Below are 27,171 nucleotides of genomic sequence, written 5' to 3'. Positions count from 1 at the left end.
ATTCTGTGGTGGCATTGTGTCCAATTCGACGTGCTTGGGTTGAGAATGCTGGTTTCGCGGCCATATTGGATTTGAAGATATCCAAGGTGGATAGGAGTTTTATTTGTTGGCTAGAATCTAAGTGGGATTGGAAGAGACAGGTGCTACACATACGTGATGACTACGAGTTCGTAATAGATGAACAAGTGATATCTTGGATCACAGGGCTGCCAATAGGGGATGATGACTTCCCGTCACTCAGGTTGGAGGACAATGAGTATAAGGAATTAGAGAAAGCGTATGACACAAAGGGAGGCATAGATTACACCAATGTTTATAATGTATGTATACAGGAGCTGGAGTGCAACTTCTGGTTTTTTAGACATTTCATTTTATTGACGTCCGGGTGTCTTTTCTGCATGAACAAGTATAACTTCATCACCCCAAAGTTGTTGCCCTTACTTAAGAAGAAGTACATGACCGACCCTGCTGCGTGGAACTGGTGTGCTTTCCTGTTCGGTTGGCTAACAGGGCGGGGAAAGGAGCCCGGGAAGGCCTCGGCAATCGTCCTTATGGTAATTTATGTTTTCAATTTGGTTTATCGTTGGTCCATAAACATTCACTTTAGTGCTTTTTAAAAAAAATATGTCCACCTACCTTGTTAGATAGCGTAACCTTGATAGAATAAGGTACACGAAAACTGCCAAGAGCTAGAAAACTAATACGCCAAGGTTAGGGGCGTGGAACAATGATGACATCATGGCCATAATAAACCTGGATCAGGCAGCCGATGGATCTTACGGAAAAGCCCAGGTATAAAACAGAAGGATAAAAATATCACTACTTCATATTAATTATTGATGAAAGCTGGGAAAAATATAGGTTGTCCGAGATGTGGTATACGGAGAAGAGTACCCAGGTATTAGCAAATTAGCACGGCCCCCATGGGCTGACCGAAAGGGGAACAACATTGACTTGGTCGGCAAACCCATTCCTCCACCTAGTGAATTGGTCCGACTACACCAACGTCACAGTAAGGAAAGAAAGCGAACAAAATTACTACGAAAGGTAAACATTTTATCTTTGCCAGTACCCATCTTAGGTATAACATATTATCACTTAAACGCTGAAGTATGATTTATTGTGTGTAGGCCAAAAGTATTTCGCCTGGAGATTATAATGACACTGACACCGAGGAAGAGGTCGAACTTAATACGGGTCCATCAGTTGAACCACATCAGGGACACACAGAAGCTTCTGGTATGGACATTGGTGAGGGAGAGGATGAGTATGTTACTGACAATGAAGACGAGGGACGGGATTATGAAGACGAACAGAGTGACGATGATGAAGGGGGGGAGACTGACGATGACACAACAGAATCTGATGAAGATGTGGGGATTGAGACATCATTTCAACCAAACAGGAAGATAGATGCAACACAAAGACGCATCTCAAATATGATCATGGCATACCAGACATTTCCGGATCAATTTGTTTTCAAATACAAGGACTTAAAACTTAGTCGGGGTTTCATTTATGATTCTTTTAAGGAAAAGGGTCAGGTGGATCATGAGGTACGCCTGCTCACCTCGATTGTTATGTGATCTAGGCATAGTATTGTATACACTAAGTGTTTAAGTTTAAGTATACTAACCGTATCTAATTCATCGCAGATTATGACTGCATGGTGTACTTGTCTGAATAAAGACATTCTGGAAATGGTCTTTATGAAGTCATATATAGTCAGTCTAGTGGAAATGGTAAACACAATATTTGGTTTTTTCATAGTACGGATTACATTATTTGAACGAGTACTAACAAAACAACCCCAACTACAGAGTGATTTGTATGATCAGTGTGACCTCTTTAAAAAAGATTTCAGCGGAAAATTGGATAGGATGATAAGGGCAATTGAAAGGGACTTGGAAATGGGATTTGTTCTAAAAGATATCAATGAGGTAATTGCAATACACTAGAAGTAGATTTTGTTTTTTCAATTCAAGTTATGTAAACTAAGGGTTTCCTGAATCAGCTGTATTTACCAATACATACCAACTGGCGGTGGATGATGGTACGGATCAAAAGAAAGAACATAAATGCTACTGGAAAAATTTACGTGTATGACACGGGCAGGAAACTGCATACAAGGTACAGCACAAGTTCGACTATTGTTCCAAAGCTTTTGAGTATCTTCAATACACTTCACTCGCCTTTGGGGTTCCAAAACAAAGAGTGGGGCATCACCGGATACCGGGTCAGCGTTATAAACAAACCCATTGAAAAAAGGAAAACAGACCAGGGACTACTGTGCATGGTGCGATTGTTGTCTGTCGTGGAGAAGGTGGATGATCTACTTAAGGTAACGTGTTTCAAACCAACATAATGACAAACAATATTTTTAACAACATCGACGCATACTAATTACAGAACTTGTACATTAATGCAGCTTTATACAAGTAATGACAGACAGCTTAAGAAGTATATGTTAGGACGTCTGGTGGATAATTGCTTCAACGAACTAAAGTCGAAAGAAGTGTTAGACATCATAACTAACAAGATAGGAAACGAAAATTAGGCACGTTGGGTAGTTTGATTTCATTTGGAACTCCGACACTTATTATGTATCACGTATGTCTTTCGTGTCCTCTTTGTTACATTAATTTCGGAGTGTTAAAGTACTGTTGCAAAAGAATTTCACTTTGTGACAATTTGTGAAAGTTGCTTTAAGTTTATGCATCGGTAACACCCTGCTCGGTTATTTTAAACCTACAAGCATTTAACTCTAGTGTGGACGATAACAAAATACTACACAATCTGTCAAACATTTGGGTACTGCAATTCATTGTCTTACTCAAAAATAACCTAGTTGCTATATTCCTAGTCCATCCCATACCCAAGGCGGGTCGAACCTTCCTTCCAGATGACATCATGAAATGTGTAGACGAATCACGATCACTTGGAAACACGTCTACAACGTTATTGACAACAACGACCGCAACATTATATGTGGCGGCAATTGACTGTAACCCGTAACCGATGGCCCGTAAAAGTTGAGAACGTGCCTCTAGATCGTCCACCGTGTTGTCAAAATGGCTAGTACATATACTAGCTATTGAGTCAATAACAAGTAAACGGATATGCCTGCATGTGTTATGCGAGTATTGAATCAACTTTACAACCCAATCAAGAACATTAGGCAAGTCATACGGTGATTCGACTTGCTTGATTGTTATGTGATCACAAGGATTGTCATGTTGATTTAGTTCAGAATCTAAAATGAAGGGAATTAAACCTGTTAAACGCCGAATGGGAAATGGACCAATCGAGTGGATGTAAATGGACGACCCGAACATTCCACCCAAGGACGGAGGCAATTCACACGCTATACTGGCTTGCAGGCAAAGTTGTGTTTTACCTGTTGCATTCTCTCCACATAACTCTGTCACCTCTCCAACACTTACACCCCTTGTGTAATGAGATCGATAGCGTTGAACCTAGCTGTAATTTTTTGTCTAATTGGTGACACAATTGGGACTGGTATTGACATTTCTTTGATTTAGATGAACATCACTAGCCATATGATATCGACATATATAATTTAATTGTGGTGTGAATATTTGTCATAAGTCAAAACCTTGAAAAAAATACATCATCATGAATTTTATCAATTACTAAAATTCTTAAATGGGAACGCAATTACATATTACATTTCTTTCAACAAGGGTATGAACAACTTAAATAGATCGTATCATTCAAAATGGATATGACATATGGTCTACATTGTACTCCTTCCATTTATTTATTCCTGTTTGTATCTGTAAATCTATTTAATTTATCAAAACCATATATAATTAATGACGTATGCTGAAGGTTCAAATAAATAAAATTGTTGACCCGAGATAGCAATGGCCAAGGACAACAGACATTTCTTTTCATTATTTAAGGAGAAAAAGGTATTTCAAGTTTTTTAAAACATATCATACTCCTAAATAATAACTAACCATCACATGATTTGGGTAAAAATTTATATTCCAATCAGTTTTTACAGAATTTCTTCAAAAAATGGGTCTAGTACACAATGAACTACAATGTCATCCGTCCTCCGATTCTAGTGCGCCATTCATAGGTTTCGTAATCGAAAGTCTGGGATATATCTTCATATAAATTTATTTGTGAACTTTCAGGAACGTCTTGTAAAACTGGCCCGTTGTATTGCGGATGTACACGAACGTCGTGAACGTTGTTGGCGTGTTCTTGCCTAGCCCGGTACGTAGGAATATGTCCATACATAGACCTAATAAGTTCCTACAATTACAATAATACAAACACATTAAACTACTCATAAAATACTAAATTTTTGGCGTCGAGACACATATTTTACTCATAAAATACTAAATTCACGAAAACTTCATTACCTCGTTAGCTGCAGTCTCAGCGTGCGAACATGCTTGCTTGCTTCCCCTTAGATTTGTCATAGATTGAAGAAGGACCTTTCTTTGACCGTCCCACATGCCTCTTATCAACAGGGGTTTTAAGCACACCTTCTTCGGGAGGTACAACTGTCCTTCTTAAGGCGCGTTCATTATACTCTCTTGACCGTAACCTACGACGGCCAAAAACATTACGTCCATCGGGATCCCACCAACAAATAGAAATATCACCTACGTCATTAGTCTTCCTAATACCCACCGCATCCTCCATTTTTAGCCTAAGTACGTCAGTACCTTCGGTATACAACTTGTACGCAGTTTCATTTTGCATGGCTAATTCTTTCAAATAATTATGCCTTTGAGATAGCTCTTTAGCTTTTGCTAACCGTTTTGATTCTTCAGGATCAAAGTACGAAACCCTAGCAGTCTCATATGACCTAACTTGCTTACTCCACCTATCTAGTATATATTTCTCCAGTATAAATTGAAAATCCTCAACATCCATAGCTTTCAGTATGTGCCTACATAATATACCTCTAAATTCAAACATTTGACATGAACAACATAACTCCCCCTTAACCTTATCGACTTTAACATTGTAGCTCTTAAACCTTTTCCTCCAATGAGGAGAGGTTAGCTTCTCGTCTGCTCTATAAAAAACAAGTGACCCTAGTGCGTCAAGTTTAGTCACGTTTGTGTGGGTTAAACCTTTACGCTCATTAACAACTACAGCAAACATCTCATTGGTGTAAACCTTGTGAAACACATACTCAACTAACATACTCTTGTCAACATATAGTCGAGGAGGCGTATCTAGACTTTTCAAATTATCCTCCTTCTCTTCCTGTGCCTTTATCTTCATACAGAACTCGTAGTTTTTAATAAATTGGAGTAATCCACATTCTAAGTCTACATGAATTTTGAAGTAACGATTCATACCTTCACTTCTCTACGTAGATGACATTCCAGCCCAAAATGTGCCTCTGTTGTAGGCTGGTGCCCATTGCCGACGGTTGTCGTATGCATCCTGCATCCAACCCTTACCTCGTTGATTATATCTATCCATCACAAGACACCAAGCCTCATCAAACTCATCGGGATCGAGCATATCATGCACGGCTGTTCTAATCAGCGTATCAATGCTTTTCCAATCAACTAGCTTACCGAGATTCCGGGATGCATTCTGTAGCATATGCCACAAACAAAGTCGGTGTGGAACACCGGGGAAGACTTTGCCTATTGCACTACATATTGCCCTATCTTGATCAGTCAAAATGCCCTTCGGAGGCTTTCCCATACACTTTAGCCATTCCTCAAACACCCAAACAAAACTTTCAGTGTCTTCATGTGAGATTAAAGCGGCCGCAAATATAGTTGATTTGCCATGGTGGTTTACGCCAAAAAAAGGAGCAAATGGCATACGATACCTAGTGCAATTATTAGTTTACCAACACAGTTAATGAATAACGCTCAATTTTTTTTTCATAACACTAATACATAAACCAAGACTTTATTGACATGGACAACTAATAGCAACTGAACTCGAAGATCACAAATACACACTTACGAACACCACATTACTCATTAACACATGTATTTGCTAGACAAAATAGACCACAACAATTATAAATGACTAACTAATACAGATTACCACATGACGTAACCATGGAAAACAATATAATTACACAAATGCAAAACTAATACCGATTAAAAGATTGCCATTAGGTATCCTCAATAATTGTTAGGTAGGCGTATATGCGTAATATATACAAATACAATTTTAAATTACGTACCTGTTGCTTGAAAAAGTTGTGTCAAAACTTATCACATCTCCGAAATATTTGCAAGTCCCTCTACTACGCGCGTCGGCCCAGAATGCATTTTTTAAAATACCTTCACCATCACGTTGAATAGAACTATAGAAATTGCCATTCAGTTCTCGTTGTGATTTGAAATACTCTTCAAGACCGGCAACATCTCCTTTCTCAAACATTGTTTTACGTCGTTCAACGGCTATGGCATTTCTAATATCCTTTTTGTTGAAAGTAATATTATCAAAGCCACCTTTTTCAATCAATTGAGTGCCAAAGTTTCTACTAATACTAACTCCCCCCCTTTCGTTTATCATTACCCTATCGAATGTCGGACCATCAATGCATCGGTAGTTAACCATCATTCTACTGCAATCGGGGCTAAGAGGGTGATTATGATTTAAGTCACAACTAACTATTACCAACTCTCCGTCCTTCTGCGAAACAAACATCTTGCAACCAGTAACATTAGAACCGACACTTGATTTAACACCACCCTTCTTACATTTTAATCTGATTAGTTCCATCATACGCGGCCTAGCCTCAAGATCTCCAACACCTATTTTACTAACACCCTTGTCTTTGTATTCCTTCTTAATAACATTACTTTTCACAAACATCTCAAACCCTTCTTTATAAGCATAACGATGACAAAATTCACTAAACTCGTGACCGAAATTAAAGGACATGCCTACGGTAGGGGGGTTGGACGTGGGAATATTCACAATGGTTTCTTCTTCGACAGCAGGTTCACCATTAAGGTCTATAGTTACCATTGCACTGTTGAATACATAATAATAAAGTACACTAGTTATATAATAATTCATACAATATATTTAAACTCGTGTGGATTTTTAATAGGTAGTGCATACTGTATAAAATATTTTGTATTAATTACACACACAACCTTTATTTATATAATGTATTTACCAAACAAGAAAATGCTATAAACAGATTATCCGACATTGTAATCTCCGTCAATAACAACTTCAATCTTTGGTTTCTAAGAAATCTAAACTAACAATTTATTGATTTGCAAAAACGGGAATACGTTAACTCAACAAACAAAACGAACTCACAAATACTTTCCAACCGACATACGAGTACAAATTCAAGAAACAAGCAAAGAAATACGAGTAGAATATCACCTCAAGAAAATTCACCAACAAGCTTTAATGCAGACCACCTGCTATGAACACAGCTGAAGAAGTTGTTTTTTTTTTTTTGGGGCTATCGAAATTTCGGGCGGGCTAATTTTTGGAGATAAGTGGGCGGTAAAACTCCCGCTTCTTCAGTGGAGAATGGCGGATTGTGCGAAAATATTTCCCCCCTAAATAAGCACATTACCCGCTTAACCTAAATTTTACTTCATGACTTGTCCCATTCCTATTGGAAGGTATGTACAGTCATCTTACCCTGGGGGTAAGTGTATGAACTCCCCTAATCTAAATCTACTCTGCTTTTGCATAGGTGGTTTGATTGGGACGTGACTAATAATAATGAAAATGAGGAATTGGGTTTAATTTTGTCTGACAAGGTGCGTACCAAGTTGGAAGATGTTGGCCAAAAGTTGGCTATAACATTCAGTGAGGATGGCTCTTTGCTTCCCGCTGGCGGTGAGGTATATATGATACTTTACATTTCTGCTCTTATATTTGAATGGGCAATTGAGTAATATCTACATCATATTATTCCTTTTGAATTACTCCCTCCGTCCCAAAATTATCTTCCTGCTTTCCTAAATGAGCCTCCCAAAATTATCTTCCTGTTTCTAATTTTGGCTACTAAGGTCCCTACTTTCTCATGTACTATATTAATTAAAATTGAATTGAAAATCCCACCCATGTACTATATTCCACTTTTCCCATTTACTATATTCTCTTTCACATGTACTTTATTCCACTTTTCCATACAACTGAATCATCATTTGTAATTTATTCCACTTTTTCATGTACTATATTCCACTTTTCTTAAAATCCGTGTTTTTGGTCAAACAAGAAGATAATTATGGGACGGAGGGAGTAGGTGACTTCTTGTACATGTTATAATATAATGTTTATGCTTCTCTAATCGTGACTTCTTTATTCCTTTTTTTCATGTTATTTATTTTCCTCTCCTGTGTTGGAGTTTGCAAAGCAGAGATAACCTTGAGGTTAGCTTATGTCTAATAATGGCCTGCTAGCTTGACCATTATCTTGTAGTATATTGCCTATAAAATGAGATAATTTTCTGGATGATAGAGTGAAAGGAGTCTTTCTTAGCATTGCGTTGGGACAAACTCACATACTACCTTAGGAAACTTGCGGAAGGACTATTTAGCAAATTTTGTGGTTTTCATATCTTATGTCAGAGTTCCTGTAAAACACAATGTTATGGCTTTCCAACTTTTTTGCAGTACAGGATGGCAAATTAAGAGTCTTCAAGTGGCCCAGCTTGGAAGTTCTATTTAATGAGGAGAAAGCATATACTTCTGTGAAGGACCTACATTTCAGGTTCGTACTTTGCTGTTTCATATTATCGTCAAATTTTAGAACCAATAACTATGCATCGGAATTTTATATTTTTCTCGTGTCTATTTTGCAGTGTAGATGGGAAATATCTACACAATATGTTTGATGCAAAATCCCCTTTTTCTTAAAGTAAGACCCCATACTTAAGAATTTTTGCCCATTATCACTTCCCAAAATCTTAATTCGTTTATCAAATTGGGTTTTTACCTTTGAATAAAATACACGAATTAAATATCCAACCTCATTTTTTCCGCACATCAAAAACACCCACGTAGCACGGAAAAAATCATCAACAATAGTGAGGAAAAACGTGCATCGCAACTAAAAAGCACCTTATAAGGTCCCCAAATATCACAATGGATTAACTCAAAAATAACATATGCTTTATTCAAACTTGACGGAAATGAATTTCGGGGTTGTTTGCCCATAAAACAAACCGGACAATTAAAATCACAACTATTGGGCATTTTACTACTAACTACCCCGGGTAAAGAAGAAATAACTTTCATAGAAAGATGACCTAAACAACTATGCCATAGCATACTTGCATCTCAAACAACCACTTTATTTTCTTACGGACGATCACGAGCACGAACTGACATGAATATATAAACCCCATTAGACTGCACCCCTGCTCCAACCAGGTTCCTCAAATTGTGGTTCTGGAAAGTACATAGCGTGAAAAGAACAATAAATTTGTGTGAGTCTAGTAATTGAGACACCGACAACAAATTACAGGTTAGAGAAGGGACATATAAAACATTCTCCAATAATAAACCATCGCACACCAAAATATTCCCTTCTTTCATGGCCGTAGTACTTTTGCCGTTAGGCATATCAACAGGTGATGAAATATCACGCAATTTGTGAATAAAGAATGACTACCCGGCATGTGATTTGAGCATCCTGTATCAATTATCCAATCACTGAAACCATGCGAGCCGTTAATTTTTCGGATGATGAAGAAGATGGTTTAGACCGATTAAATGCAGCCCTGAATTGAGACCACTTCTCATCAGTCAATGTTGGTGCACTGCTTCTATCAGCCTCACCAACTTCCTGGGCACTGCCACCACGGGAACTACCAACATTTGCAGTGAAGCCACGACCAAAATTGCGCCCACTGCGACCAGAACCACGACTTCCACGGCCTGAGGCAGACCTTCCCCCACGACCACCACGCAAACCACCAACATAACATTCAGGAAATCCAACAAGTTCAAAGCACTTGTCTTTCTCATGGCATGCTCGGCCACAATGAATACATAGCCTACCATCAGAGTTCCCACAGCCTTACCATAACGAGAATACGCCACACCATTGGTTGCAAACCCCATAGCATCGGGGCGTAGGTTTTCTTGAGCCTCCGAAACAGTTTGCTTTCTCTCATCAGCAATCACACGAGAGTAAGAAACATTGAGAGAGGGCAAAGGATCCATCATTAACAAATTGGAAACTCACGAATTTCTTTGATTCGAGACCAATATAAAATTGATGGAGCATCTCCGTTTCACGAATCTGGACATACGTATTAGCAGCGGAATACGTACACGTAGGAAATTTTGTTCAACTAGACAATTCATATTGCAAACTACTTAATTCACCATAATATACAGCCACAGGTCTCCCCCTTTGTTTACAATCAGTAATTTTATTTTTAATTCAAGAATACGAGGCCCGTTCCCCAGAGAATATCTATCCCGCAAATCATCCCAGAAAAACTTGACATTCTCAGGAAAACGCATAGTAGAACGAACATAAACATCTAATGTATTAAAAATCCAAGCAAAAATCATAGAATTAACAATCCCCATTGATTAAAATCATCCGATGTTGCATCTGGAACATCAATGGTACCATCGGTGAAGTCGAGTTTGTTCTTCGCACAAAGATATTGCGTAAGGAACGAGACCATTCCTCGTAGTTGTCTCCTTTCAGCAGGATTGGGCTTATGACTGCCCCTGTACCTTCACTTGGGTGAAGGTAGTATTCAGAAGATAGCTCATAGCGAGGAGCCTTAGATTTATCATCATCACCCATGAAACACAAATGGGAATTGCGCAAACAACAACAAAAAAAATAAAAAAATAGCAAGAACATGTTTGTTTGAAAGGAGAATAAAATCTCTATTTTAGAGATGACTCTAACACCATGTTAAACTCACGCACACAAATATGAGGGGAAAAGTACATGTCTTATATAACAATATTCACAACTATATATACAAAGAATAAGAAACTTAACTTACCAAAACTCCTAAAAACAATAATGGAAAACATTAATTCTTACATCAATTCTTACGTCAAGTCTTACTTCAATTCTTAGGTTACATTATGTTACAAGGATTCTAGTAACTCAAGAATTCCTTAACACCCTCTGATGCTAGTTAACTCACTTGTGTGCAGGTAGAGATGGCCAGTGGGTCGGGTTTGACCCAGCCCACCCTGACACAACGCATAGTGGGTCACATGGGTCGGACACACTTATGACCCATGACACATCGCAACCGAACCCGGATATTTTTTTGATGTGTTGTGGGTCAGATTTTTTTCAACACAGCCCATTTCGTCCCACCCCATCGGACCCGACACAACACGCCACGGCACACCCGACCCACCCAACCCAACACACGAACCCAACCCACCCAACACACGAACCCAACCCACGAAACTCATTATAATTTAAACAATTTTATATGTTAAACATGCTAATAAATTCTAATTTTATTGTGTAAATGTACATTTACCACATTTACGAGAGTAAGCGAATAACATAAAAATTAATTAATTTAAGTTCATACAAATTTTATAACTTTCTATCGCTTGATTAATCGTCCAAGCCCACCTGATCCAAATCAGTTCCTAAATCTCTAGTAAACTCACCAAACCCACATGACCAACCGGAATCACATCTGTTTTAACCCATCAAACCCATCAGACTCACCCGACCTGCACAACCCACGTAACCCACGACCTATCATGTATTGTGTCCATTTTTTTCGACACAGCCCACGACTCGACCTACCCTAATTTAACTGAGGTGGGTCGTGTGTCAACAATCCCGACCCACGACCCACCAAACCCACCCACGACCCACCCAACCCGCCACGTTGGCCATCTCTATGTGCAGGTACTCTCGGGCTACAACACTCTCAAAACTGAGCTAGAACTTCTCCTACAATGAAAAATATCATATAAAGCCCGTTGTTTTATACCCGGAACAACTTGGATTAAATCTTGCGGAACCTTTGTTTTACCCACTTGCATTTTAAGCAATTATCGATCAAGTCACATCTTTAAAAATTAATACTTTAATACTATATATTAAAAGGCGTTTCTAACCAAGTATATATGACACGTGGAACTCTCTTTCACTAGAACATGACACGTCATCAACTTAGCAAGGAATATGCATACAAAAATTTCACATGGCAAGGCTAGAACACGAGACCACCAAGATGTAAGGTAGAAATTTTACCATCTTAGCCAACTACTTGATATGATTTTTACTCCAAATAAATTATATAACTTGAAATAATGAATGTTTATTACGAGTACTATGTAATAACTCTTGCAACTATTTTATACTTTCACTAGATCGTGATGGAAAAAACATTTTGGATACCAAATAATATTTAAGGCATAGTAACAATTATTCATACTAAAATCAAATTATATTATTTAAAGTAGAAATCCGGGGCATCGCTCGGGAAACACACTAGTTTGTATATTATAAAAAGTGGATAGTATGATAATCATTTCTGACGTAAATCTAAGTAGATCAAACGTGATAATTTTTTATACAACAACGACAAAAGCTTTTTATCCAAAATGACTTGGGATTATAAATACAGAAAATTGAGAAAGTGAAAGTGAGGGTAATAAGTAGACCTGGCAAACAAATCCTTTGGATCGATTCGAGTCATTTCGTACCGCTCCTACTCCGTGATGAGAACGGGTTAAGGTTGGGTCAATTCGGGTATAATTTGATTTATACATTGTTGAATCAAGTTTGGTCGAGTCAAGATTTCGGATCAATTTTAGTTCAAATCATGTTAGTTCACACCGGATTGGCATTTTCAGGTTAGATCATTTTTTTGGGTTGAATTAGGTCATGTTGTAGTAAAACTAACTAATATTTGTGGATTTGACGATTAGGGTCAATTGGGTTCAGTTATCTTGGTTCAAATCAATTTGGTTTGGTACTTTTCACATTAATCCATGTATCGGGTCATATTAGATCAAGTATGTTTCAGGTCCGTTTCAGTTTCAATTCGGATAGTCATTTTTGGTCAATTTGGATCCGTTAATTGGATCAGAGGTCAAGTTTTCCAAGTCTAGTAATTTAAAGAAGAGAAAAAAAATAAAAAAAATTATTGACAATCAAGCTTATTTTACTTTGACCGCATAAATAAATAAATAAAAGTTGTTAATAAAGTAAATCATAAAATTGGATTTGTTAACAATTTGTTGCGGGGTGTGCGAGATGCTTGAATGCCAAGGCACTCAAAAAAACCAATACATGCCTATCTAAACCTAAATTGGCCCAAAAAAGGATTTAGTGCTCCTTTTTCTAAACCTAAATTGGCCCAAAAAAGGATTTAGTGCTCCTTTTTTCTTCTTCGCGGGAAAAAAACCTTGTATCCCAAGCAAATCTTGTGTGTATATAAATAAGCCAAATACCCATAAACGAAAACAGAATATCTCTCTGTACTTGCAGCATCAACATCAGGATAAAAGAAAAAACACAAAATATCAGTGGTTTTTGATCGGGTTTCCCATAAAATTAGTGGAGTAAATCTTTGTTAAGGGCAAGAAAACTAGGGAAGCTGCAGCAATGTCGGTCAGGAACACTTGTAACCAGCTTTTAGGGGACGAGAATGATATGTCAGATGCCGAAAACAGATCTTCTAACATACCTGTTTCTGAATCAAAGAGGCTATGTCGTGGTAAGAAACAATTGAGGAGGAACACTGGAAATTTTGAGGATGATGAAGCGACTTTAAACAAAGAAGAGGAGGAAAGACTACGCGATCAAACTGAGAGGGAAGAACTGGAGAGGAATATTAAAGAACGGGATGCTGCTCGAACAAAGAAGCTAACATTACGAAAAATGGCACAGAAGAAAGGAGAGGAAGATGGCATTGAAGCTCTTAGAAAAATTTCAAGGCAAGAATACTTAAAGAAAAGGGTGGAAAAGAAATCAAAAGAGCTTAGAGATGAGATAGAAGATGAACCGTATTTGTTTGATGGTGTTGATCTGACTGAAACAGAACGTTGTGAATTCAGGCTCAAAAGTGAAGTTTACGATCTGATTGTCTCCGGAAGGATGAGTAGTGTTGATGATATTGACGAGTATAAAATGCCGAATGCATATGATCAGGAAGGAAGAGTGAACCAAGAGGAAAGATTTTCTGTAGCTTTACAGCGTTTCAGAGATGGCAAGGGTAAGAAGGTAAATCAACAACAAGTTTGGGAGCAGCACCAAATGGGAAAAGCAACCCTCAACTTTGGTTCGAAAGACAGAAGGAATGATGCAGACAACTACGATTTCGTGTTTGAAGACCCAGCAGAGTTGATAAAAGACGTCTCTGAAGATCAGATTGAGTTCATAAAGACTGTTGTATTGGATGGAGATACATATGAGTGTGCTTTGGAGAGTTCAGAGTTGCGGGAACTTAAGGAAGAACAGAGATCCCTGCCAATCTATACATATCGAGATGATTTACTAAAAGCCATCCAAGAGCACCAGGTGCTCATAATTGTTGGGGAGACTGGTTGCGGAAAGACAACTCAAATACCACAGTACCTCCATGAAGCTGGCTACACAAAAGTTGGGAAAATTGGATGTACTCAACCGAGGAGAGTTGCAGCCATGAGTGTTGCTGCTCGTGTTTCCAAAGAAATGGGAGTCAAACTTGGGCATGAGGTGGGTTATTCCATTCGTTTCGAAGATTGCACATCTGACAAGACACTCATTAAGTATATGACAGATGGTATGCTGCTCCGTGAATTCCTTTGCGAGCCAGACCTTGGTAGCTACAGTGTTATCATGTTGGACGAAGCACACGAGAGGACAGTTTGTACAGACATATTATTAGGTTTGGTGAAGGATGTTGCTCGTTTTCGGCCTGACTTGAAGTTACTAATCTCAAGTGCAACTCTTGATGCTGACAAGTTCAGTGACTTTTTTGATTCTGCCCCAATATTCAAAATTCCAGGGAGGCCTTATGATGTCGAGATACATTGCACTAAGGCACCAGAGCCTGATTATTTAGATGCAGCAATTGTCTCTGCGTTGCAAATACATGTCACCGAACCACCTGGTGATGTCCTTATATTTCTAACAGGACAAGAAGAAATTGAAACAGCAGAGGAGATATTCAAGAACAGGACTAGGGGTCTTGGCAGAAAGATTGCTGAACTCATTATCTGCCCCATTTACGCCAACCTACCCACACATCTGCAGAACAAGATATTTGAACCTACTCCTCGAGGAGCACGTAAGGTTGTGTTGGCCACAAACATTGCAGAGACATCTCTAACCATCCATGGGATCAAATATGTAATAGATCCGGGATTTGTCAAGATCAAGTCATATAATCCACGAACAGGAGTGGAGTCATTGTTAGTGCAGCCCATCTCCAAGGCATCAGCAACACAACGTGCAGGTCGATCTGGGCGAACAGGTCCAGGTAAGTGTTATAGATTATATACTGCTCATAATTACCATGAACTGGAAGATAATACTGTCCCAGAAATTCAGCGAACTAACCTTGCAAATGTTGTGCTTACTCTCAAATGTCTTGGAATTCAGAACTTGTTGACCTTTGATTTCATGGATCCACCATCATCTGAAGCATTATTGAAAGCACTTGAGTTGCTTTATGCACTTGGTGCTCTGAATAAGCATGGTGAGTTAACTAAAGTTGGCAGAAGGATGGCAGAATTTCCCATTGATCCCATGCTGTCAAAGATGATTGTTGCTTCTGACAAATATAAATGCTCAGAGGAGATGATTACAATTGCAGCAATGCTTTCCATTGGCAATTCAATCTTTTACCGCCCAAAGGACAAACAAGTCCATGCAGATGCAGCAAGGATGAGATTCCACGAGGGGAATGTTGGAGACCATATTGCTCTTCTCAATGTTTACAATGAATGGAAGTCATGCGACTATGGAAGCATGTGGTGCCATGAAAATTATGTTCAGTTCAGGAGTATGAAACAAGCAAGGGATATAAGAGATCAACTCAAGGGGCTCTTGGAGAGGGTTGAAATTGAAATCACATCTAATCTAAATGATTTGGAAGCAATAAAAAAGGCTATCACAGCAGGTTTCTTCCCTCACTCAGCAAAGTTAGACAGAAATGGATCTTATAAGACAATTAAGCATCCTCAGGTTGCATACCTTCATCCTAGTTCAAGTTTAGCACAGATGCATCCACCGCCAAGGTGGATTCTATACCATGAGCTTGTTTTGACAACTAAAGAATATATGAGACAGGTAACTGAGATGAAGCCACAGTGGCTGCTTGAGATTGCTCCTCACTACTATAAGGAGAAGGATGTCGAAGATTCTGCGGCAAAGAAAATGCCACGGTTGTAAGGGAATTTCCGCTTCTAGCTTAGGAGGGAATGCTTGTATAGAAATTTTTTGTTATAATGAATGATAAACTAAAAAGCCTAGTCTTTTTGTAATGAACTGAAATTGAGAAGAAGGTAATGAACTAATGATATGATTATTCACAGAAATTTGACAATTTTTAAGCATTCCAGAGGTTTGATCTCACCCAAGACAAACTAAAACATAACCTCAATTCACTGAATTTCGCCTCCAAATGCCCTCTGATCTGTACACACTTTCCTGATTCCCTTTCCTCTCTCCCCTGAACTAACTTCTAAAGGACTTTCTAACAAGCAAGTTTGTGTAAGTATTTTTTAGATAATAATTTCCAATAAACAAGTACAGAGTGAAGGAACTGTTGAAATCTATCAGATAGATGCAGAATTTCTACCAGAAGAGAGACATGAAGAGAACAGGATAGGTTCTAAATTTCCGTTCATACTATGTTCAAACTTCTCATAGCAAGCAAACAAACAATTTTTTATATCGACGGTGTCATTAAGACTTGAGCCTCAACAAATGACAAGAGTAAACAGGGAGATCATAATCAATTCTTTATCATTTCAAATCAGATTTTCTTGGCAAAGAGAGGATTTGTTTATCAAAATGCGCCTTAAGGAAACTTAACAGAGAAATTGGAAATCAGATTTTCTTGGCAAAGAGAGCATATGTTTATCAAAATGCGCCCTAAGGAAACTTAACAGAAAAATTGATACACAGGCCTATGCTTATGATCAACGAGAAAATTCAATATACTTCCACCAATAAATTATAATTTTATCTAACAGCAGATTTCCTTAGGGGACTGGTGATTGTGCAACAGAACTGTACATTGAAAGCATGATTCTACAAATAAGTAATATCCTGTAACAAATTGCAAGAAAAATAGGCTGCTAAACACCATAGCATACGTATAGTGAAATTTAGTCAGTTCAATTCATGCACATTTCTCATAGGCTGCTAAACACCTAAAACACAAATACTAGTATACATTTCCATTGATGTGTGAAGCAAAACAAGGCCAGATTCAATGGCTAACACTGACATTGCACAAACTAACAAGATCCATCAATGTGGAGTATAACGCATTCAAAGACAAATGACCCAAAAACCGCCTTGAAGGAGACTCACCATCAGGGATATCTGCCTGAAGTTTGTGCTCCTCGGTAGACCCATCATCCACCGTAAGCCACCAAGAGATGCATCCCAGTTCATCCTCCGGATCAACATGCGCAACCAGGCTTAGTGTCTCCCCTTGTTCAAGCTCCAAGGAAAGGCAGAGAAAATCCTGGTTTGTTTTTATCCCCACCGTCAATGCCTCCTCGTGTAGCCAGTATATGATCTGGCTAGCTACCTGCCGATCAAACCCACAACATCCTCAACCACAAGTTCACATCTCAAATTTAAAACACTACAAAGATAAATATTCACAATATAAACACAACGCAAAAGAGTTTCAAGATGTATAATATTACCTGTAACAGAAGGACCATAGGGAGATCTACTATGTCACAATTGAATTTATTCTTGGAGCCCATTGCCTCAGGCTTACCTTTGAACAAAACATTAGGGGCACCTCCGCCTTCAATGCTGATGCAATCATCTTTCACCACCACCCTTGTCTGAAACAGTAACTTGTTTTCTTTAGTGTGATCTTCATTTGATCTCCATGCCTGAGACTCTGCACTTCTGGCTTTGGGAACGTTCACGGACAATGCCCACGAGGAAGACCGTGAATGCCAAGTAGGTTGAGATATAAGCCGGAGATATGGGATTTTGGTAACCTAATTGACGCAAATAAATTACAGCGATAAGAGAGAATAATGAGTAAGAAACAAAAGTCTTATTTAAGTTTACAAAAACTACATAGAATTGAAATTTGCAAATACCAGGTTTTCCAGCTCCACTAGAACTTTGCTTGAGAAGGTTCGATGAGCCAGAGAAAGGCAGAAATGATTTACAAGACCCGCAGCATCATTTGTCTGCTGATTAGACTGAACTTTACCAGGTAAGGTTGGTTGGTGCTTCACCTTTGAAAATATTTCATTACGGAAAAGCTGCTGCAGATATATTTCATAAGTGATGGGGTTGGGGTGTCCAGATATTAACTTAATATGTTGCTTGCTTTCCACCAAGCTTGATCCTTTAGCTAAATCATCCACGTTCTGAGTGTCACTGTTGTTTTTACCTTGATCTTCCTGATTGTATGGCCTTAGCAATATGAAAACAGATACACCTGGTTTTATGCTCAGTTCCAAATAGTTTTCTCGTATTCCAGTCACGTTTACCCCCAAAGATGGATTAAAGGATTCACGACTGACTAATTCAAACACCTATCAGCAGAAACATGGTAAGTCAAAAAAGGAAGGATATGGTCAAAAGTTAAAAAGCTTCAATAAGGAGTGTAGTAAATAGTTCACACCTACCTGTTCATAAAATATGGCCCTGTGGGTGTTACAAAGGACGGTGTGCGTTTCTCGTATACGATCATCGTCACTTGATTCTTTTGGACTATCACCTGTATCTAAATTCATTCTCCCACATCCTTCTGGACTATCACTATCACCCGATTGAGCATCCAGAAAACCAAAGTGGAAAGAGCGACATGAATTTTTAGGCAAATTCACAGCCAACATGCCAGATGAATCATGGTCCACACGGACCATAGAAAACGTCGGAGCTCGGGGAACAGCTGGCTGCTCATGTGCTGCGTTGTTGGAAAGATCGATCAGAAAACCGTCACTACCAGGAGCAGTTGCAGCCAAACGATGCCATTTGACTTTCCAATTCTGCTGCAAACTGTCAGCTTGTCAGAACAGAGATGAATAATCTAATGTTGACAAACAGAGAAGTGGCAGTCAATAAGTAAGCCTTTCCAGATACACCTGAAGAAAGAAGGGTTATCCACTAGCACCATATGAGCATATCCTTATAAAAAAAATAAAAAAATAAACCAGAACCAACCTTAGCATATTTTCAGGCATTGACCGGGCCCTTTTCCGGCCTTGACTATGATATGTGGGTCATATGCATCTTTTCTCTTGCAAAACTTGCCAAAATAGACCTTATATATGTTTACAGAGAAACAACCTTTTATAAAAAAAATTGCAATTTTAGACCTTAAAAAAAATATTTTCGAGAGGTAACCATCGTAACATTTTATTGTGAAGAGGAGTTTACTTTTATTGTGTTAATATCATTTCAAGATTCACATGGAAGTCAAAAGGAACTAAATTTATTGTTTTGTTATGATTGGCTCTCTTAGCCTATTTTGCTTTATCCGGACCTTCCTCTTGTTCCTTTTTTCCCCCTTTTTCCTAGGCCTATCAACAATGTTTCGAATAAGTATGAAGAAATGGTTCCGGGTAAGTGCAACTTCCCACTAGTTATGGCCTAATATTAAGGCAGGTGCATAAGATTTGGCATATATTTGTACATGGTTATGCATGGTGAATGAAGTTCTCATGTATTGTTATGTTCTACTTCTCTTTTGGATGCATGTCAATGCATGCCGACAAGGAATACTAGAGGATTGGTTTTCCTTTGACAAATTATTGAAACTCTCAAAGCAGTAGTTAAACACACCAGACTCGTGCATTCCTTGATCTCTAGCATGCTGGATAAATAGTTGAAGGTCTCAACATTAAGTTCACTTATTGTGTCTGTGTAAGTTTTGCAATGCTACTAGCTAGCCGATAAAATGAAATTTTCTTCACACTAAAAGGTTATAAAGGTTGTTTCTCGGAAAGTTTTTTTATAAGGTCTAAAATTGCCAAAAAAAATTATAAAAGGTTGTTTCTCGCAAGTCAATCATGTAAAAGGTCTGTTTTGGCAAATTATAAGAAAAAAGACATACGGTACGCCACAGTTAACGTCGGAAAAGGCTGAGTTAACACTTGAAAATTAACTAAGGTTGTTTTTTGCAAAAAAAAAAATAAAAAATTCTTTTGTGTCTGAATTTGCTAGCAAAATTGTATAAGGTTGTTTCACACAAAATTAGACATACAAAATGTATATTTTTTTTACAATATGTGCCTAGATTTAATGATTTATAATAAATATTGTTCAGAAAAACTTAAATTGACACAAACCTTAATATAATGGCTTTGTTTGGTAATTAGCGGGTAGCGGTTAGCTGTAGCGGATTGAATTAGTAGATTGACTAGTACATTTTAGAAGAGGAGTAAAAAAGGAGCAGAAAAAAAATTGCAGAATCTTTATAATAAAAACGCAGAAGAGTAAAAAATAGTGACAGAAAATAAATCCAGAAAAAAACTGAAGAGTAAAAAGAGGAGCACGAAATAATGGATTCAAGTTAATCAAGAAAAAAAATCAGATCCTCGAAAAAAAAAAGGAAAATAAACGCAGAAGAGAATATTTTTACAAAAAAATCAAGAAAAAAACCTTAAGAAGAATCAAAAGAGGAGAAATAAATAAAATAAACAAGAAAAATAAAATGGGAAAGGAAAAAAATTACAAGGAACCTTCTTGGATCTACTATGGAGGTGAGAGTGAACTTGTGAGAGGTAGGTGGAAGTAAAATGGATGCTTTGTTGCTATTAACTTGTGGACAAAGTTGTAATTTCATATGACCCAATGCTATCCTCTAATTAGAAAAGCTACTAGGAGCAGCGTTTTTTAAATTAGCAGATCCATCTCAATCCGCTATTCCAATCCGCTAACAACCAAACACCTACATGAGAGGATTGAGTTGGTCAAACCTCTAAATTACTCCACTCCTCAAACAAGCAAACAGGGCCAATGTGTATATTCATACACAATTCATGCAAAGTGTAGTTAGCATAAGTAAATCATGTAAATGAAACGAACGTGTCCCAAATCACTGGGAATACTGGAAAAAAACAAACAAAAAAAGCAAGGTAATGATAATGGAAAGTGGAAACATCACACAATCAAAGCATAATAACTTATGAGGAGAAACAGCAATGAGGACATGGATGAAATGCAACTAGATTCCACAAGAGTCCATGCTACTGAAACTGGGACAGTAATGCTCGGTGAGGATTTAATGTCAATTTCTTTAGATGAGTCTGTCACCTTGGTCCTTCATACTATGGGCTTCCATTGTTCGCCAACAAGCAAGAGTTCCTCATTTGTGCCGCCTCTCGCTTAGCCTGTCTTTAATTTCTCTCTAGTTTGGTTTGTTTAATAAGCCTGTGATTTCCCCTACCTCACAAGGCTTGATTATACAGGGTGCAAGTTGTAAATTGAGCTGGTCCTTAAGCTTAGTCTAGGTTGGGTGTGTTTAGTTTAGTAATTCTGGTTCCAAGGTCATTTACGAGTTAATTATCTTTCGTTAGTTAAGTAGGTCTTGCTAGGCGTGTTTTTGCTTAAAGATCAATAAAACTTGCTTCCTTAATTTTGTAGAAGTTTTAATCTGGTTGTATGCTCCTAATCCTACCCCAAGTTGGATTATTTCACACGCCTATTGCTTATAATAGCAAACGAATTAGCTAGAGAGTTTTTACAGAAATTTGATGATTGATTGTTTCATGAGTTGCTTAACTAGCTTTCATTAGTCCAGAAATCAGGAGTCCTTTAAGGAGTAGTGTTTGAAAGACATAGATCAGGAGTGATCTAGATGGTTTCGCAGATTCAAAGCTCTAAGTCCAGAGGTGTTCTTTGTGCATATATTGGTTCGTTCACATTAAAAATTACAGATGAAGATCTAATCTTCATTTCATCAAATGTGGATTTTTGAAAACTTTGCCAAATTGATAATCGAGATCCACATCAATGCTGAAAGAGAATTGCAATGCGACAAATTGGCATGCAAAAGGCATTAATTATTCAATTAATACTTTATCAATATATCTAAGGGAAGGGAGAGTGTCCACTTCTGCACACTCACCGAATGAGAGCTCCGTAGAATCTTGCTTCTCTAGCAATCTGATGTTCCAAGGATTTCGCAGACTGCTTAAAGTACTTACTGAGATGCTGCATGTGAGGCAGAGGAGAATAAGAAGCATGTAAGGTTAAAAATTTATTCCATCCAGATCTAAAAGAAAATTTTCATGTTAAGTTGTTAACTGCTACTTTAGACGTCAAGGTAGAACTTTTATGATACATTTATTTTACTTTAGGAAGTGGAAAAGTATTCAGTTACAGTAGCATACACACAATGAGTCATTGGTAATAACAGTAAGGTTAAAGACACAAAAAGACTAATGGCAATACCCGATAACATTGTAGCTTAGTTGCAGCAGACACTGCAAGGTCGGACATGGCTTCATTAGGCAATGGTTTTGGCCTATTCATATGAGCCACTGTGACTGCATCATTAGCTTCAACCTGAATAATCAGCCAAATTTTGCAGATCAGCACTTTCAATAAGGAAAATTACAAGATAAAGCATACCCCCAATTAAGGTTTGTGGAAATGGTGGAAAAACTAGCTTAAATATTCCAAATTAGCATACTTCATATTACATATTAATGCAGGAGTCAGGAGCTCAGGACAACCAACCCATCCGAGAAGCAAGCAAAATAAGGTCCTAACGAACTGCTCATTTCGGTCACAAGTACTTAAATGCCACATTTTCCTTAAACGGAATTAAACGCAATCAAATGAGCATTCAATATTTCAATTGTCTCCAAAGTACACAGTAAAAGAGAGGGGGCAAGTTCATGTCCAAGAACTTAAATGCTGATGAAAAGCAATAAAGAAAAGGCTAAGGGAGAGCGGGTAAAACTACTCTAAGTCCTAAGCACCAGAAAAACGAACGCCGACTCTCAAGCTTAAATTGCATACTCAGTCTACTGACTACTGAGTCTACAAAACTTACATTCTGATTCCTGAAAACTTGCAATTAAAAGTTGAAGAATAATATAGAAGCATCATACTTCACATACAACCTCAATTTTACAACAAAAGAACCACTGAAATCTAGGAATTCTAAATTTAAATCAAGCTCAATTCAAATACTGGATTCGCCAAATTCACGTCCAAATAACAACAGCTGCGAAACTGATCAAACATACTTCATATACAACCTCAATGTCGCATCCAGAAAACCACAGCACTTTCCGGTGCAAAAATTCGAAATCCGTGACAAAACTAACACCCGCATTCAACAAACCAATTTCAAGTTCAAATCCTCAATGAGCAAAGTTCGGATCCAAAACACTAACGATTACAAAATTATGTGTTCATACATCACATACAAGTACAACCTTCATTTCACATTTTGCAAAAACCCAAAAATTTCCAGCGCAAAATTCAAAGTTCACAGTTAAATCTACTCAACAACATCGCCAATTGCCACAACTTCAGCTTCAAATAAGAATATCTTCACACACACAAAAAAAAGTTCAGTGCGATTCGTAAGAAAGAGCTTACAGTGTTTATGAGATCAATGATTACAGAGAGCTCCTGATGAGCCAATGTCAAATTCTCAACCAATCCTTGCCACGTGGATGGCGCCGATGCTTCCTTCGCCTTCTTCTGCTTCTTCGCATCTCTTTCCAACGCCCAAGCGAAATCCACTCTCCGAATTAGATTCACCGCTTTCTCTTCGTATTCGATTTCACTGAAAAAAATTCAAAATCAAAATTACCAATAAATAAAATTGAAAAGAATTGGGGAGGATTAGGCTCTAATTGAGGGAGGAGAGAGAATAAGAGAGAGTACGGTGGGAAGCGTTCGACGCCGGATTCTTCGATAGCATCGAGGCGTTTGATAGGGAGCTTGTCGAGAGATATTTCCATGGCTCCGCCGTCCGCCATTTTTGAGCTTTCGCCGGAGTTCTAGTTTCGGGGGAGGTTCTTGCAGTGGTGAGCTTAACCGCTCAAATGAGCCCTAAAAAATTAAAATTAAAAATTTTACTGTATGTACATTGTACAATCAACAATGTAATGTATCTGTTTAATCTATTCCAAAGGCGTGTTTGGCGGTAGCGTTTGAGGTAGCGGGTAACATTTTGACATATTATAATCGAACAAAACTATTACTTATAAATATCATTCAATACTACGAAGTAATACCAATAATAACACATTATATCAAACCAAAATTTAAGTTAGAAAAGGCTATAAGAAAATTTCTTATCGAATGTCTTTTAATTGTAAAATAATATCCCTATGAAAAAAATCATCTGATATTCGAGTTCTTGGATTTGCTATCCGAGCTGGTAATAATATCAGTTCATTACCTATTTTTTCAATTCATGTATCAGATCGGGTTTTTGATTTTTCGAATACTTTTGCTCAACCCTAGCCATATACAGTTAAAGTTATTCGGTATGCTTTGATACCCAATTTGTCGCGTAATTGAAGAGGATTTCTAAACCTATACAACCAACTTGAGTACCGATACATAATATGTCAGTACCAAAAACGCAAAATGGCTAAGAAATATCAATACAAGCTAGTCATTTTGTGTTATTGGTACTAATATATTTTGTACTAGAATTAAGACCGTGCGATGCACAGATCAATACATTAAAATTATAGAGGTAATGCATGATTCGTTACTTTTTTTTTTACGGGGTAAAAGTATTAATGACATGATTTCCCGTCGTAAAAGAACAATTACAACGTGATTCCGTCACAAGTCCGTAGTGAAAGAGGGTTAGGTCGTCATAATTGACTACCTCATCACATATATCGATCATGTCAGTAATTAGATACCATGTCGTAGAACTTTTCACTTAAAATACGAGATTTGAGCCCGTCATAAATAGCCCTTCGTTAATGAGATTTTTTGTGTGTGTAATGTAGCAGTAGTATCATATAGAACATGATAGTTGACTCGTAATAAAATTTATGTATTATTATCTTTTACTAAGTATTTATTTATTATTTGGACTCCTAGAAAAATTTATCTCTTATTATCTTTGACCAGTATTTGACTCCTATTATATTTAATTATATCTCATTATTTATCATTTAAAAAATAAATTAATATAATAAAAAACTAGTGAACTTTGCCTAAGAAATAAAAAAATGGGACAAAAAAAACTTATGAAAATTTACTTTGTTTTATGTTTTAAATTGGGAGATACGGTTTTCTTTTTGTACAAAAACTTGGTTTCCTAATTTTCATGCTAATTTTGTATTTCTGTATAATTAGAATAGTCTCGGTTGAAATAATATAATGATATTTGTTGAAATATTTTTAGAGAATTAAGAAGCAAAATACATATTAAAAATATTGCATTCATCAACCATGGCTAGTCTTCCTCCCGATCTTGTTCATGAAATACTTTCCTTACTACCCGTTAAAGCTCTTCTTAAGTTTAAGTTAGTTTGTAAAGAATGGTACAATTTAATTCAAACTCTGGGTTTTATTGAATATCATTGTAACGTTCTCTTGAAAGGAACAACAATGTCTCCCTAGTAACTATTCGAGAGTCAACCCTTTATCATATTCATGACCTTAATAGTTTCTCCCCTTCATCAAAATTGAGTTACCGTGTCAGTTTAATTATCAAGTTGTTGGATCGTGTAAGGGCTTGTTATATCTTACGTCAAAACAAGGTTTAATATTGTGCAATCCCGCCACACACGTGCTTAAACTTATAGAGGTTCCCGAAAGTATAAACTTTAATTGGTGTTCCACTAGAGTAATCGGGTTTGGATTTGGGTTTGGGTTTGGGTTTGATCATCTTAGTGATGATTTTAAGATTCTAATAGTATTAATGCATTATAAAACATGCATGGTTTTATAGCTTAAAGTCGGATTCTTGGAGAGAATCGGATCAATGCCAATTGGGTTATTTGTTAGTGATCGTCATGGCGGTGATGTGTTCAATAACAACAAGTTGCATTGGCTTTGCCCTCGCCAAGAAAAAATTGTGTGTTTTGATCTACATGATAAAAGAGTGAGGTGAAGTACCAATTATGTTTTATGGTCAACGTTTATACATTGAATGGATGCAAAAAACTACCTGTTTCAAAGTGTAATCGAACTGGTTTGATCCGGAAATTTAGGACCCGAACTCGATCTGTAACCGACTTGAACTCTACCCGACACTCGTTTCACCCGATCTGAACTCCACTCTTCACCGGTTTGGTCCGACCCGAACTCCACCCACCACATGTTAGATTGGACCTAAATTCCACCCGACACCGGTTTGGCCCGACCTGAACTTCATCGGACACCGATTTGACCATGAAAATATATGATTTGACCCGAACTGTTATCTAACCGACACCGGCTTAACCCGATTTGAACACCACTCGTCGACGATTTGACCCAAAAAATATATGATTTGACCCGAACTATTATCTAACCGACCTAGTATTGAATCAATTTTGCTTTAACTTGACCAACATCTAACGCCGCTTAGTTTTACCTTCAACTTTTTTAATTACTAAAATTCACGTACTTGTTTTTTTTTACTTGATAACTTGTTTTCCCTTTCTTATTCTAATAAGGCTATAATTGTTTAATAGCTTGTATGAACTAACGAAGTATTGATAAATTGGTGGTAAGTTATTGTCGGCTAGTCGTTATACTTGTAGATCTCATACTTGCGGAGTCCCGTTATGGTCTTGTACTCTTGTTGCATACTTATAGAATAGAGATATACAAATATGACATTTTTATTGTGGTTAACACTAGAGATTTTAGTTATGTTTGATTACATATCAACTAAAAGATGTACAATTTCATACATAAATGCTTTAATATTCTATCAAATTTTATGTCCAATGATTATTTTAACCAATTAAATTCATTGGGTCATTTAATCTTTCACATTTTTCCATTAGGACATTAAAGTAATTTGCCTTATTTAAATTGTAAAAATAGAGGAATCTTTTTTTTTAAGGAAGTAAAAATAGAGGAATC

General features: G+C 37.4%; 3 protein-coding genes across 6 annotated transcripts; 1 reads left to right on the top strand and 2 right to left on the bottom strand.

Annotated features, from left to right (window-relative positions):
- Window positions 1–5,361: 5,361 nt before the first annotated feature.
- Window positions 5,362–6,999, bottom strand: LOC110776776 (protein FAR1-RELATED SEQUENCE 5-like). The gene is made up of 2 exons (XM_021981342.1): window positions 6,206–6,999; window positions 5,362–5,839 (listed from the first exon to the last, which is right to left on the bottom strand). The coding sequence occupies exons 1-2, from the start codon at window positions 6,997–6,999 to the stop codon at window positions 5,362–5,364; spliced, it is 1,272 nt and encodes a 423-aa protein (XP_021837034.1).
- A 6,459-nt stretch (window positions 7,000–13,458) lies between these two features.
- Window positions 13,459–15,686, top strand: LOC110776771 (pre-mRNA-splicing factor ATP-dependent RNA helicase DEAH1-like). Its single transcript, XM_056837102.1, has 2 exons — window positions 13,459–15,427; window positions 15,550–15,686. Exons 1-2 carry the CDS (start codon window positions 13,570–13,572, stop codon window positions 15,564–15,566), a joined length of 1,875 nt encoding a protein of 624 aa, XP_056693080.1. The 5' UTR covers window positions 13,459–13,569; the 3' UTR covers window positions 15,567–15,686.
- Window positions 15,227–24,197, bottom strand: LOC110776772 (mediator of RNA polymerase II transcription subunit 17). 4 transcript variants are annotated; one of them, XM_056837099.1, is made up of 10 exons: window positions 24,010–24,197; window positions 23,719–23,908; window positions 22,558–22,671; window positions 22,232–22,317; window positions 18,786–19,158; window positions 18,249–18,692; window positions 17,835–18,143; window positions 17,491–17,713; window positions 15,508–15,586; window positions 15,227–15,409 (listed from the first exon to the last, which is right to left on the bottom strand). In XM_056837099.1, exons 1-9 carry the CDS (start codon window positions 24,102–24,104, stop codon window positions 15,546–15,548), a joined length of 1,875 nt encoding a protein of 624 aa, XP_056693077.1. In that variant the 5' UTR covers window positions 24,105–24,197; the 3' UTR covers window positions 15,227–15,409; window positions 15,508–15,545. The 4 variants fall into 4 exon arrangements, with proteins under 4 accessions (XP_056693077.1, XP_056693079.1, XP_056693078.1 ...); XM_056837101.1 differs by lacking the exons at window positions 15,227–15,409; window positions 15,508–15,586 and adding an exon at window positions 15,618–15,908; XM_056837100.1 differs by lacking the exons at window positions 15,227–15,409; window positions 15,508–15,586 and adding an exon at window positions 15,967–16,312.
- Window positions 24,198–27,171: the final 2,974 nt, after the last annotated feature.

The sequence above is a fragment of the Spinacia oleracea genome, chromosome 2 (assembly GCF_020520425.1).
Source record: "Spinacia oleracea cultivar Varoflay chromosome 2, BTI_SOV_V1, whole genome shotgun sequence".
Classification (NCBI taxonomy): domain Eukaryota; kingdom Viridiplantae; phylum Streptophyta; class Magnoliopsida; order Caryophyllales; family Amaranthaceae; genus Spinacia; species Spinacia oleracea.
This window is presented reverse-complemented; position numbering and strand designations above follow the sequence as displayed.